This window comes from Chamaea fasciata, unplaced genomic scaffold (genome assembly GCF_029207755.1).
Source record: "Chamaea fasciata isolate MVZ Bird 193981 ecotype frontalis unplaced genomic scaffold, bChaFas1.0.hap1 SCAF_1, whole genome shotgun sequence".
In the NCBI taxonomy this organism is placed as follows: Eukaryota; Metazoa; Chordata; class Aves; order Passeriformes; family Sylviidae; genus Chamaea; species Chamaea fasciata.
This window is the reverse complement of record NW_027094086.1, coordinates 13340848-13354474: the sequence shown is the minus strand read 5'-3', so window position 1 is coordinate 13354474 and position 13627 is coordinate 13340848. Positions and strand designations below refer to the sequence as shown.

General features: G+C 37.6%; 1 protein-coding gene across 7 annotated transcripts in view; it reads left to right on the top strand.

The window, feature by feature from the left end:
• The window catches only part of COL14A1 (collagen type XIV alpha 1 chain), a 114953-nt gene that overhangs the window by 88741 nt on the left and 12585 nt on the right, over nt 1–13627 (top strand). For all 7 annotated transcript variants that reach the window (XM_066176820.1, XM_066176784.1, XM_066176792.1 and 4 more), the window contains 6 exons: nt 2552–2605; nt 3012–3107; nt 4386–4439; nt 4873–4926; nt 10642–10695; nt 11570–11641. In XM_066176820.1, the coding sequence (XP_066032917.1) occupies nt 2552–2605; nt 3012–3107; nt 4386–4439; nt 4873–4926; nt 10642–10695; nt 11570–11641 (384 nt within the window). The remainder of the gene's footprint in view (nt 1–2551; nt 2606–3011; nt 3108–4385; nt 4440–4872; nt 4927–10641; nt 10696–11569; nt 11642–13627) is intronic.

The window sequence follows — 13627 nt, the reverse complement described above, 5'->3', positions numbered from 1 at the left end:
TGGGTAAGACAAAGTGTTGCCTAGACTTAAGGTTATCTGGCAATTTTCATCACAGGACACTGTTTTCATGGCATCATTTTTGGCAGAATTTGATCCTGCTGTCTGAAGTTCCCCACACAAAGTAAAAATGAGATATCACAAAAAGTAATGCTTGCATTTCAAAGGAATGCTGCAGAATTGAAGAAGGTAAAGGAGACAAAAATACTGAAGGATTGGAAAAGTTTAATTGCGAAAAAAAAATAAAAGCTTTCAGTGCTTCATAGGTTTTGTCTACTAAAAAGAAATGAGGAGGTGTCTTGATAATAGTAGATTAAGATCCATTTCTTGGAGAAAGGACTGGCTACTAAGAAGTTATTCAAAATAAGGGAAGAAGGCATAACATGAATTTCTGGCTAGAAAAAGAAGCACAAAAATTTTTTTGAAATTGATCACAGAGGCTTAGTAGTGCTGGGGAATGACCACCAAAACAAGTTATGATAAAAATGAGGGGGCCTCTTCTGATGTTTTCGTCTTAAATAATTGCTCTTCTGGAAATTGTGCTTTTACCCAGCAAAGTTACTGGTTTCAAAACATGGACAAGTGTGCCAACTTCAGCATGAATCTGAAAGTATATTATTTAATGGCTCAGCACCAGGGCTTTTTTAAAGTATATAATCTTAGTAAAAATGCAGTCCATTTATGAGAACAAAATGGGAGAAAACTCTGATTTTGTTTATGCTAAAACGTTGCAGTTATTGTGCTGAGGAATTTTCAATCTCAGAATGAGGAGTAAGGCAGAGGAAGGAGAAAAGACAGCAGATCGGAATGCAGAAATATGAGTATCTGGAATCTTGCAACTGGCAATTGGAACTTGGTTCCATGGAGAACATGGGATGAGATTTTAGGGTCAGAGCTGGCCATGGTGGAATGAGTGGTGGCCATAGAGATGTGGGATGGAAGAGAGAAGCCTGAGGGAGTTGGGAGAGGTAGTGGAAAACTGTTCTGTGATCACACATGTGAAGACCATGTCATGATGCCTTCATAGAGGAGCAACAGTACTCTGGGATTTCCAGACATTTGTTATTTAAAGTCTCATAGATACTGCATATAAGCACATTTTCTATTCTTAGAGCTTTAATTTAACTGCTGTTATTTTTGTATGTACTTATTGTAGCCCCTGAAGAATTCTATTTAGTTATGGTGTCTAGTCAAGGTCCTTTCTGAGTACAAGGATAGGCAGAATACCTGTAAAACTCATATTCCAAGAGATTAGGCAATATACTCAGGTGGGGGAAGAGGGAAATTGATATGAAAAAAAAAAAAAAAATGCTGTCCTAGAACTGAAAGCACACGTAGATACTGCTACAAAACACATTTCTGGCAGCCATCCATACATATATGGTACTCCAGTGTCTCAGATGATACTAATAAAAAAGGCCAAAGTTGGTTAATAAATGATAAGCAGATGTAGGCATTGCTGAAGAAAGCAAAAAAGAGAAAAAATTCCAAAAGAGCATTTTACCTAAGAATGGCTCCAGATTAAACCATGGTGTTGGTCTAGTAGACTCTGGTGTTGTCCTTGCTAAAAACTATTACTAAGTCATTAGAATCACAGGATTTTAGAACTGTTTATGTTGGAAAAGACCTTCAAGATGATTGAGTCCAGCCATTAACCCAGCACTGCCAAGTCTGTCACTAAACCATGTCCCCAGGTGCCACATCCACATGTTTTTTAAACACCTCTGGGGACAGTGACTCTACCATGTCCCTGGGCAGCCTGTTCTAAAGCTTGATAACCCTTTCTGTGAAGAAATTTTTCCTAATATACAATCAAAACCTCCTGCAGTTCAACTTGAGGCCATTTCCTCTGATCTTGTCACTTGTGACAAACCCGGGAGAAGAGACCAAGCCCACCTGGCTACGGCCTCTTCACAGGGGAGCTGCAGAGAGGGAATAGGTCTCCCCTGAGCCTCCTTTTCTCCAGACTAAACCCCCAGCTCCCTCAGCTAGTCCTCATCCGACTTGTGCTTCAGACCCTTTCCCAGCTCTATTGCCCTTCTCTGGACATGCTCCAGTCCTTCTTGTAGTGAGGGGACCAGAACTGGACACAGCACTTGAGATGTGGCCTCACCAGTGCTGAGTACAGGGGAATGGTCACTGCTCTGGTCCTGCGGAACACAGGCCAGAATGCTCTTGGCCTTTCTAGAAACTCAGCCTTTAACAATGTGATTTTGGTGAGAACAGACAGATGTGCAAGAGATTTCAGCAACTGGAAGGGAACCTGTGACCACATTTCCACCCAAATCATAGCTTTCAGTGTTATTCTGATTCTTATGTAGTGTGCATTCTTGGCTCTAAAAAGTAGCCACATCTGTGTTTAAATCTGTTCCTGTGTATGGCCACACTTAAGTATGTTCCCAGTTTAATTACTCCAGTGAAAGGATATCGGCAGGATATTTACTGATTCTTGAACACTGATTCAGGAACAGGAAGAATCTGTTTGGGCTTCTCTGGATTTCATTTCTGTTTGAGAGTTTTGGTTTTCAGTGAGTCCTGTGCTTGTGCTTTACAGGGTGGTCCAGGTGTCAGAGGTGCCAAAGGTCATCGTGGTGATCCAGGTCCAAAGGTACTTTTTATAGCACTCTACATTTGACAGATGCATGGGTTCTTGGTTTATCTCTGCTGCGTGGAAACCTTGAAATGAATTCCAGATTGTATCTGGTGTTTTTGAGGAAAAAACATAGTGAAATGTCATTGGCATTTGCCGTGACTCTTTTCAGAACAATTACTTTTTCTATTTGTTCCTTGATAAAAGATATAAAATTCAGAATGCTGCTTTCACAGCATAAATCATCCTTTTTTTTTTTTTAGTATTTATAAAGAAACCAGACAGTTTTAAATTGGACCCTAACTGCTCAATCATGTTAACCCATATTTCAGATGTTTTTGAATCTATTGGTATTTAATTCTTCAAACAGAAGCTGCCTTTGTCCATATGATAAGAGTTTAACTTATGTCCTGTGCTACTTTAGGGACCAGATGGACCTCGAGGTGAAATTGGTGTTCCTGGACCACAAGGACCTCCGGGACCACAAGGACCCAGTGGACTTTCTATTCAAGGCCTTCCAGTGAGATTTAAAAATCAATAGGCTTTCTTTTAAACAGCAAATAGCTTAGGCTAGGCTGAAATAGTTTTTGGTGTTGTGGTCAGAATCTGAATTTCAATATTTGAGGTGAAATCACAGATGTGAGTTTGACATCCAGAAAACATGGGTTCAATGCCAACATATCTGTTTTTTCATTTTGATATGAATTTTTAGTCAGCTGAAAGTATTTGATTGCAAGTTGAATATGACCTGAGTATTAGCATCCAAGCCTGGAGTCAAGTGAAAAGAAATTGCAGTGGGGATTGTGACATGGCACCAGACCAAAATGTTGATATTTTCTCTTTTTCTGGCTGTACTGCTCATCACAGATCAGTTCTGACTTGAAAGAGGTACCCAAACAAAGATGCCATGTTCTCTGCCCTAATTAGGCAATAATACTCATTGCATAATAAAATCTATCATCAGAGGAAGTGATTAGGCTTGGAGTTTGCAAGGCTGTTGAGAAATAAGTCACAGAATTTCATCATAAATAAACATTGCTAGGATAATGAACCAGTAGCACTTACCTTGTTTCATACACCTCTCCAGTAGATGGGTACAGGCAAGCCTAGAAAAATAGTAACATATGTATTTTTTTTCTGCTAGTTTGGGTTTTATTTTTCAAAATTTACTGCATTAAAATGCAATTTCATCTTTTTTCCAGCCTATATGATACTAATGTAAAATAGAATGGTTTACCAAAGCTGTATATTCTTGATGATGTTGTCATAGAGAATAATAAGAATATTTTAATTATAAGAGCAGTTCTTTCATAGAGAAATTGGGGTTTTTTTTAAGTTAAAGTTGGTTTATTATCTAGAAAAGTGTATTTTTTCATGCATATGTACCACAGAAACATGCCTAGTTTCCACAGAAAACCCTTTTTTTCACCATTATTGGAGATACTGCTGAAGCCTGAAGTGAAAGGAATTCCTTTGAAGAGAAGAAGAAAATAGCTACTTTTTTTTTTGGTAACAAAATGGCTATAGTTTTGGGCTACTTATGAAATCTTTTAAAGTTAGTTTTATTTTCCATGTTTATAGCTTCTACATTTTCATTTTTGCAAATAAGAGTGTAGTTTTGCTTTCAGGAAGAAACAGTCTATTTTCTTACTGGTTGCTTTGTTGGTTTTTTGGGGGTTTTTTGGAGGGTTTTTTTGGGTTGTTTTGTTTTGTTTTGTTTTTAGAAGCTGAAGGGAACTATTAAAAATAGAAAAGTAACTGTATATTTGGTTTACTATGTGTGATTCTTTATTTGCAGGGGCCACCAGGTGAAAAGGGAGAGAAGGGAGATCTTGGTTTTCCTGGCCTGCAGGTATTCCCTATTGTATCCCCTGTCACCTACTAAGTTTGAGTGTTGAATTGTCATCATTGTGAGTTTAGGGCACATATTCTAAACCACTGACAAATGTGTTATTGGGGTGAATCTGCACGGGGGTTTAAAAAGAGCTTGAGTCCAGGGTATGCTGGTGTGCAGCAACTGATTCACTGGGGCCTGAAGAGCTGGTTACTTTCTTGTTTAACACTGTCTCTGTAGACTCAACACCTCTGTATTTTAACAATGTGTATTTACTCATCTCTCATTTCACAGAAATACCTTCTCTACTGAATCTCTTCTATGGTGCCACCCATTATTGAGCTTCCTAATTCCATGTGTCCAAAACATGTCACACAGTTTCACTCGAAAATTATTTAGTTGGATTCTGTTTATTGGGTCTCATCATTTGCCCTCCTTTTAAAATTCTTAGGGTGTCCCAGGTGCATCAGGTTCACCAGGAAGAGATGGAGCTCAAGGTCAAAGGGTAAGGTAAAATGAGTATGTTTTACATGTGTTTTGTTCCCAGTCCGTAATGGAAATGTTTCCCAACTTGGCTGATTTATTATAATTTATGCTACCTCTGTTCTTTCTGGAGATCATCTCTCTGTGCCAATAGGCACAGGAGGGTGGACATCCTTCTGTCTTCTGATGAGGGTTGAGACGTGTAATGGGAACCCTGCACCATGCCTGTGCTTTATGCGTTTGATAGGAGTAGATGTCACTTGTGTTCAGCATTGCCAGTCAATCTCTTGGCTTATATGTTTAAAATTAAATGGTTGTTAAATGGTGTATAATTAGTATGCAATCCAAGGCAATGATCTAAATTTGATTTCTAGCTAATTAATGAGTAACAGAGACCACTACAATGGAATTTAACATAGAATGTTGAACGATACCTGCAGAAACAGTTGTCATGAGGAAAAGGTGAAGAGTAATAACAAAATTTAGTCAACCTTATTCTGCTCCTGGTAAAACAACTGAACGTACTTACAGTCTGTCCAGGAGCCAGTAAAACAAAATTCATATTCATTTGTGCAGTTAAGCCTGTAAGTCCTTCTCTTTGTCTCCTTGGGGAGATTTCTGTTTCGTTATTAGTCAGACACTGGAAAATTATTGTTGGCGTAGTACTAGATTTCTGTCTACAGCAGAAGTTCATTATGAAATATAACTTTTCAGTTTCATTTGAGAAAAATTTACATATTCATGATCTTTTTTTTGGGATATGTTAATGTAACTTGAACTTCAGAGAAATCTGGAACTTCTTTGATTTTCTGACCTTGTTATAAAAATCCCAAACCCTGTAGCAAAACTCACTGTTATGAATTTAAGACTCACTGTATTTGAACTCACTGGTATGAATTTAAATACTCACTGTATTTGAACTCACTGTTATGAATTTAAACATTGGCATATCTTTATGTCTAGAAGTAATTCCACTGAAGTTACTGTAGAATTTGGGCAAGAGATAAATTTTTTTTTTTTTTCTCTAAAAATCAAGAAAAGAAAGGCATTGTATTAAGATAAAGATTTATGCAATATTATCATCAGATGAATAGGCTTCTAATTTTCAATTAAATTGTGGTGAAATATGTAAGTAAAATAATTTTTTTCTACTTTATAATACTGTGATGTGTTATGGTTTTGCATGTTTTTATATCTTCTTTATGGCTGCATTGGAATATTTCCCTCTAAATTGCCCAACTTTCATACTACCTGTTCATCTCAAGGCTAATAGAGACCTGGACCGTGATGAATATTTGGGTTTTTGCCATGTTCTGTCTAGTCTTGGTCCTGGAGAAGTTGAGATGAGTTGGTGCTAAACATTGTACAAGCGAGTGCTCTGTGCCTCCTCCTTCTGCATTCCTGGTCGTGAGGGACGTCAGTGGGCCAAAGAAAAGAACTCTGTGTTTTTATGTTATTCTGTAGCTGACTTCATTGAGCAGAGGATGCTCTCAGCCATGCCTTGATGCTGGCAGTTCAGTAGTGGTCTAGTTCTCCCACATGTGGAAGTTACCAGGTTTTTCCAGTGAGATGGTATTCCAGAGAAAAGCCAAGGAAGAGCAGTGCAGCAAAGGCTTTTGATGCAGCCTGGAAAAGTCATGTGGTGTTTATAGAATACCCCACTGTTGTCTATAAGAAGGTAGGGCAATTACATAAATTGCCTATTTTTTATAGATATGGTAATAAAGCTTTCTTCATGTGTTCTCTTTCTTCTGCTGTTAATCACGGGTGCTGGATAAACAGCCTAGAGCTCATGAAATTAGTTCTGTTATTGTCTCTGTGCAACCCTTATGCAATGTTGTCCAGCTTAATTATTTCTATGGCGACAAATAATTATGCTATACTGATTTTATGGTGTTGTAACTCATTTGATTTCTGTGAAGTTATGACAACATAAAATTTTTAATGGGCAAAGATCCAAACCAATTATTTCACCGCAGTCTCTTTGAAGACCCAGCACTTGAAAAAGGGATAATTCTGAAGGGCATAACTGCAGCAGCAAAAGGGGAACTGGAAACTTCCTGAGAAGTAAATTGCCTTTTTATATAATGTTCCTTTTGTTGGATTTCCTCCTGTTAGCGAAGTTGCCAAACTGTTTTGCAACTATTATATTATTAGAACTGAGATTTTCGGTGTTTTTCTTAGCTTAGTTGTCCCTTCCTCTTTAGTGTTTATTGATCTTTAAATATTTTAATTATAGTGGTACTAGTGCTGTAGAGGACTTATGCAGGTTTCTAAATCACACTGATTTTAATGGGTGGGAAGCATAGGGCTGATATTTATTGGGAGATCTCTGAGAACTTTGAACTTGGTTTAATGGGGTATTAGACTCATGAAGTGCTGGAATGGAGATTTTTTTTTCCTTTCAGTTCCTGATAATTGGAATCCCTTTTACAATTTATTTTCCCTCCTTTTTTTTTTTTTTTTTATTTCTAGTGTTCATACTTTCTGATTTTCTTTTTGAAATCAGTTGAGGAAAGGGTTTGATTTTCCTTTCTTAATGTTGTAATTCAACACTTAATCTGAAAAATTTCTTTTTTGTATTTTTTGTGTTTCTGAATTTTTCTCATTTTTGTTCCCTGACTTACTTGCTTTTTCTTGGGGTTTAGAAAGAAATAGAAATTTAGAAATAGAACAACTTCCCTGTCAGTTCTGTGAATTCATAAAAAGGTCATTTTCATAATGACATGCCATCCCTATGAAGAAGAATGGGATTAAATAAAAATACTTTCTGAAGGTTGAATCAGAGTTAAAAAAAAAGTTTTTTCTGATAATAAAGGAAATATTCTGAATATGTATGATAATATTTTATATCTGTCTGATAATCTGGTTGAATCTACTTGTCAGGCTCCACATGAGGAGAAGTCCCTTCCTCTCTCATCAGCTTCCAGAGTGTCAGGAAAGATTTTACAAATGTAAAATGATTTCTTTTTATTGTATGGCTGTAGCTGTGGTTGTTTGGTGTCCTTTCTTGCTGCCCCATATTTGCAGCTAGCAGTATAACAGAACAGATCATGTTTCTCCACCAACAGTCCCAAGCATTTCATGTTGAAAGACAGATCCTGAATTGGCAGTCATGTATCCCAGGCTGCAGGGTTTTTTTAAAAGGCTGTACTTGAAAGTCTTTCAAGTCCGACTCAGTGGCTTCAGTTAAGTTCTTGCTGGTATCTAGTCCTACCTGAAAAGTCACCTCTCCACAAGTTCCCCCAAACAAATTCCAGGCTACAGAAAGCTCAAGTGTTTACAATGAGGTCAGCAGCAGTGCTGATTTCAGCAGACTTGAGATTTTACCGGTGATGCCATTTGTATCTTGGCAAATAAAATCTCTTATAAAAATTCTGTCAGAGCTACACTCTTTCTCTAGAAGTTTTTTTTTCATGCCATTAGCAAACTATATCTTCATTTAAGTTAACTTTCCAAGTTAACCTTGATTCTAAAACCTACAGTCTAGGTCACACATCAAAATCCATCCTATCCTGCTCTTAGACATGCAGTTCCATGGGAGAGAATGAATGTCTTTATACAGAGTCATTTCTATCCTGAATGTGACAGAGAGGAAGGGCTATTGTGCTGTGTAATACCTCCAGTCATTTCCCTTGGATTAGAGATGGTTGAGAAAAGAGGAGAATTCAATAAATGGGAGATTAAACAGCATCTGCAAGGCTTCGGTACTCAGAATACAACTTTTTGAATTCTCACTGTGCTCTATTTTGTTCTACATTACACACACCAAAAATTATGGGAGAAAGAGCCAGAAGAAATAAATTCCCGGTCTTCCTGCCAATTTCCTGGTACGTACTAATCTCTGCTCCCAGCTCATAAGTTCAGAATAAGTGTCAGATCCATTCTGGCCATCAGGTGGTCTGAGTAACATCATCTTCAAACACTGCTGGCAGCACAAATACCTTTAGTCTTTTACCAGCATGAGAGAGTAGGTATTGCCATACTCCTCCTTGAAGCAAGCTTCTCTTTGGCCTGATTTATCTACAGGAATTTTCACATCTAGCAAATAGAGTAGGAGGTGATCTTTTGTGGGCGATACAGACACAATGCCAAGAGAAATAAAACCTAGGAGAATAGACAGGAGGTGATAACTGAGCAGCCAGGAGTAAGAGCGCTGTTCGGAAGAAAGAAATTGTGAAATATATTCCAAGAAAATATATTTCTGATCATACTGTTAATTCTACTCTTTGACTGGGGTGGGAGAAGAGAAAGACATACAGTTTAATTTTTCTTTAGAAGCTTGTGTGAATCCACACTAGATCCTAGAAGTCAGTGGAAAGCACTATATTTCCCTCCTCCTAGTTAAATTAACCCCTTAAAAGGGTCAAACCAGTTTCCATCCTGCTTTGGAACCAAGCAAAAATAAATAGAGGTTTTACATCTTTGCTTTAAGAAATGAAACATAAATATGAAGGTGCCAGCTTCATCTGGCTACACTGTGGAATAGGAAGGTATTTCCTTAATCAAGTGTAAGGATACATAGATAACATAGTGTGAGTTGGCTATGTGGCTTATTTTATCATCAAAACAGCCGTCCAGTAGAATTAAAAACAACCCTTTCCAGGTATATGGCAGATAATATTATTGCCCAGCCATTTTTTATGCCGTATGATTGCAGATATCAATAATAGTTTCCAAATTATGCAAAGCATAAAACTCATGGAATATGCTATATTCATTTCTAAAACCATGTCAGAAACAAGGATTTGGAAAAAAGTACAAACCAAAAGAGTTGTAAATTTTTCTTCTAAAGCTCCATGAGATACTGAGGCCTGGACTGTGTGTGTCACCATAAACATTTTCAAGCCTTTCAGCAATAAACCAAACACTTTCCAGCATAAACCCCTTTCAAACTGGTCTTGAGTCAGAGGTAAAATCATATTTCTCGTGTTCAGGCTGTGTAGTAATTAAAGAATTGCCTAATCACCAGGCTGGTCTGGAACCCAAGGTTTATAGCATGTGGATACAAAATGCCTATATTTGTTAATTTGTAAGAATACTTTATTAATAGTGTATTTTCTTCTACATCTGGTCAGTCTTTTTTTCTGTGATGTACTTGCTTTCCAGTTTCCAAGATATCTTTAGTTTTTGGCTCTCATTTCTGGAAGCTCTGAGGCACGTTCATAATGTAAACCACATGAGCATTCCCGCTGCTTCCCGAATCAGGACCTCAGTGATCGCTGGAGCATATGTACAGCTCTGCTGGGCAGAGAGATCCACTCTCAGTTGCCATCTTTCAGCACCTCATCAGTGGGACTGTGAATACTTGCAACCAGTGAGAACAGGTGTAGGAATGTGACCTTGTGGTAGGGAGGTTTGACAGCAAACCCTCTCATTTATTTCCCTACAGAAGTGTTCTAAGTGAAATTCATTCAAAGGTGAAAATTGCCTGTATGAAGACTTTTGTATTGTTTTTTCTTTAAAAATATTGAGACTAGCTGGATTTTTTTTTTTTTTTGAATCTTGGTGACGCTATAGCTCCTTTTCAGAAATAAACCCTGCCCAGGGCAAATAAGGATTTTTTTCCCTAAAAGACCACTACCAACAGGTATTAATTTAGGAAAATCCCAAACATGACAGCAAAGCAAAACAAAACCAAAGGAAAAAAGTAAAAAAAAAAATTCTAGATGAAACAGAACGGCTTCATGAAGTACATATAAAAGCTGATGAAATTGCATTTATTTATCTTCTATAGGGCTTTCCTGGCAAGGATGGACCTACAGGCCCACAAGGACCTCCTGGCCCAATGGTGAGTATTGCCCATAGAATTTCTTACTGCAAAGGTCAGCAGGATTTTGGGGGATTATAGGTCACACTGTTATCTATGCTACAGTGGATAGAGCAAGGCCAAGGGAAGTTAGAATTCTCATGATGCACGGAGCTGGCAGAGAGCTGCTTGTCCAGTGTAATTTCTTTCCACTCCTTCTTAGCTCAAGAAGAAAATGTCTCCCATGAGAAGGGGAAAGAGTTGTTCTGTCAATAGATTGATAGCTTGTTCTTAGTCAAGTAACTGCACTGTAAAGAGGGAATTACTGCTTTTAACATTGAAACAAGACTTTCTTTTTCTCAAAAATTCCAGTTAGGACTGTTAGCTGAAGTGAACCACCAAGTTTTACTTGTTCTAGAGGCTGGAGGTGAGCACAGGTGCTCTCACAGAGTAATCAAGGAAGACAGTAGAGGCCAGATCCAGCCTCTAATGCAGGATATGTTGTCTTCAGAGTCAGTCAGCCTTGTCAGGGCAGCTAGGCAAAATTAATGCCTTCTTAATAGATTTAGAAGATGAGATGAAGCTGCTGGTTGTACTGAGTATTCTCCAAGCCATCTTGTTGTATTTTACAAAGAGCATTCTGAGTCTTCCCCTCTGAACACAATATTGACATCACAGGATTTAGTCCAGGGGTTCAGCAATTTCTGCCTATCCCAGAGAGAAACCCAAGTTATTTTTCTCAAGTGCTTTTCTCAGAGTTGTGCTTTTGGTCCTCTCTTTCCTGCAAATTTTATTTCTTAGTCTTCTCTCTGGGAATCTCCAGTCTTTGACTGACAGAGGTGTCTGTGCACTTCTCATCAGGACTCATGGGTGTTGATTGTCATCACCACTATTTTATTCCGCTTTTTCCACATAGGGCATACCTGGTGCTCCAGGTGTTCCAGGTGTTACTGGAAGTCAGGGGCCACAAGGTGATGTTGGAGCTCCTGTAAGTAAAACTAATGAATATTTCTCTGCTGTTGTGCATGTGTTGGTTTCTGAGCCTGGCTTCACTGTTTAACAGAACTCAATATTTATTGCCTGTGATCTGTTTGCAGTTAGTGGCTAAGGTAAACATCATACTGACCTTTCTCTGTTCATTCTTTGTAATTAAATATATTTGTTGATCTTACATGCAATGTTTGGAACATAGGGATTAGAGTCAAAACACAAGGTTAAAACACAGAAGTTGGAAACACAGCTATGTGAATTTGTAGTCTTTGTGTAATTACTTACTTCTTTTTTTCCCTTTGCCCTTCCAGCAACTCTCTGGAAATTCAAGTATTTATTAACCTGAATATTTCCAAAATATTATTCTGATTTCCAAACTGTGAAAATAATATATGAATAAAAAACTGGCCTTTGGGGTTTACATCAGAACAAATTACTAATGACTAGGGCTTTTTCTAGATTGCTGTTATAAATTTGACTATCAGTTTCATTACATGGAAAATTGCATCCTCTATATCTAAAATTAGTATTAGGAACCGCCAGTAGTAAGTTTGTCTCTCAGATGTTATTTTTTATTATTATTAAAAAACATTTTGACTGGAAGAAAGGAATACAACTATGAAATGAGTGTGTGAATTACATAAAAGAGAATATTTGTAGTAGACTTCTTTGTCTCTGTAAGAATTCAGACAGTATTATATATTCATATTTTAACATTTGACTACTTGTTTAATTATAAAACCTGCTCAGCTTTTCCCCATCAATTACAGTAAGCATTCTATTTAATTTTTAAAGACATCAGAATGGGACAGAGTGCATTTCTGACACTACTTGTAGAATAATTTTTTTTTTTCCAAAATCCAGTTTGGTTTGGAGATTTAGGCCAGTGCAAGCTTTTTCATTTGGTTAAGTGGAAATGAAATTAAATTGACTGATAATATATGAGCAAAGATAATAACCTAATGTCCGGTTCTGCGTAGTTTCTAAGTGTAATAATGGAATCTGCAAAGGAGATTTGATGAGCTATGGAACTTTTACTATCAGTATATATCATGTTGACTATGCTGTTCCTGTCCAAACATATGTTCCAGATACTGAAGTAAATTTTCTAGAATGTAGTGAATCCTGTGAGTCACGCAAGAGCTCTGCTGTGCATGGTTAGACTCTAGTAGTGCAAAAAAACCCAGGTGGCTGAAAAATTACTGAGCTTCAATAAATGTCTATTCCAAAATGTAGAGTTATAGAATAGAGGCCTTAGAAATAATCTCTTAGTCTTTGTAGGAGTTTCTTTTCTCCAAGGATAGAATAAGCTGTACTTAACCATGTATCCATCAGCTGGTTACCTACAGAGAAGCACAGAATAGTCTTGAGTTGGAAGGGAGCCACAAGGATCATCAAGTGCAGCTCTCAACTGAATGGCCCATACAGGGATCAAACCCATGACCCTGGTGCTATCAGCACCAGGCTCTGACCAACAGACCTTTTCTTGCTTCAGGAGTTCCTGAGAAATGTGTAGCCTACCCCAAAACTGTCACTGTTGAAGCTGTAACTGCCCTAGACAACTTGTTTTAATCTGTAATCCTCCTCACCATCATTACAGTATTACATTATTCTCAATGTCAAACGTAGTTTTCTGTGCAGTTTAATCCCATTGCTTGCTCTGTTCATAGTGGATGCAGAGTCTCAGTGCAGCAAGTTTCAGGCTGCTATTTTGCAAAAATTAGACCTGTTTCAGTCATGTGAAATGCATTATGTGGCGGCCTGTCCTTGTTATCATTTTGAATATGTGAATTCAGTGTATGTGGCAAACACTTGTGAAAGTCATTGGTCCCAGGTAAGTGCCAAAGGTGGACATTCTATTGAGTACTGAAATGATAGAAGTGTATTTATCGCTGTCATATAACCTCCTGAAAGCTTGTTTATAGTTTATTTTTTCTCACTTTACTATGAATCCACAAGGCAGACAAAGTTTAAGTGTTAAAAA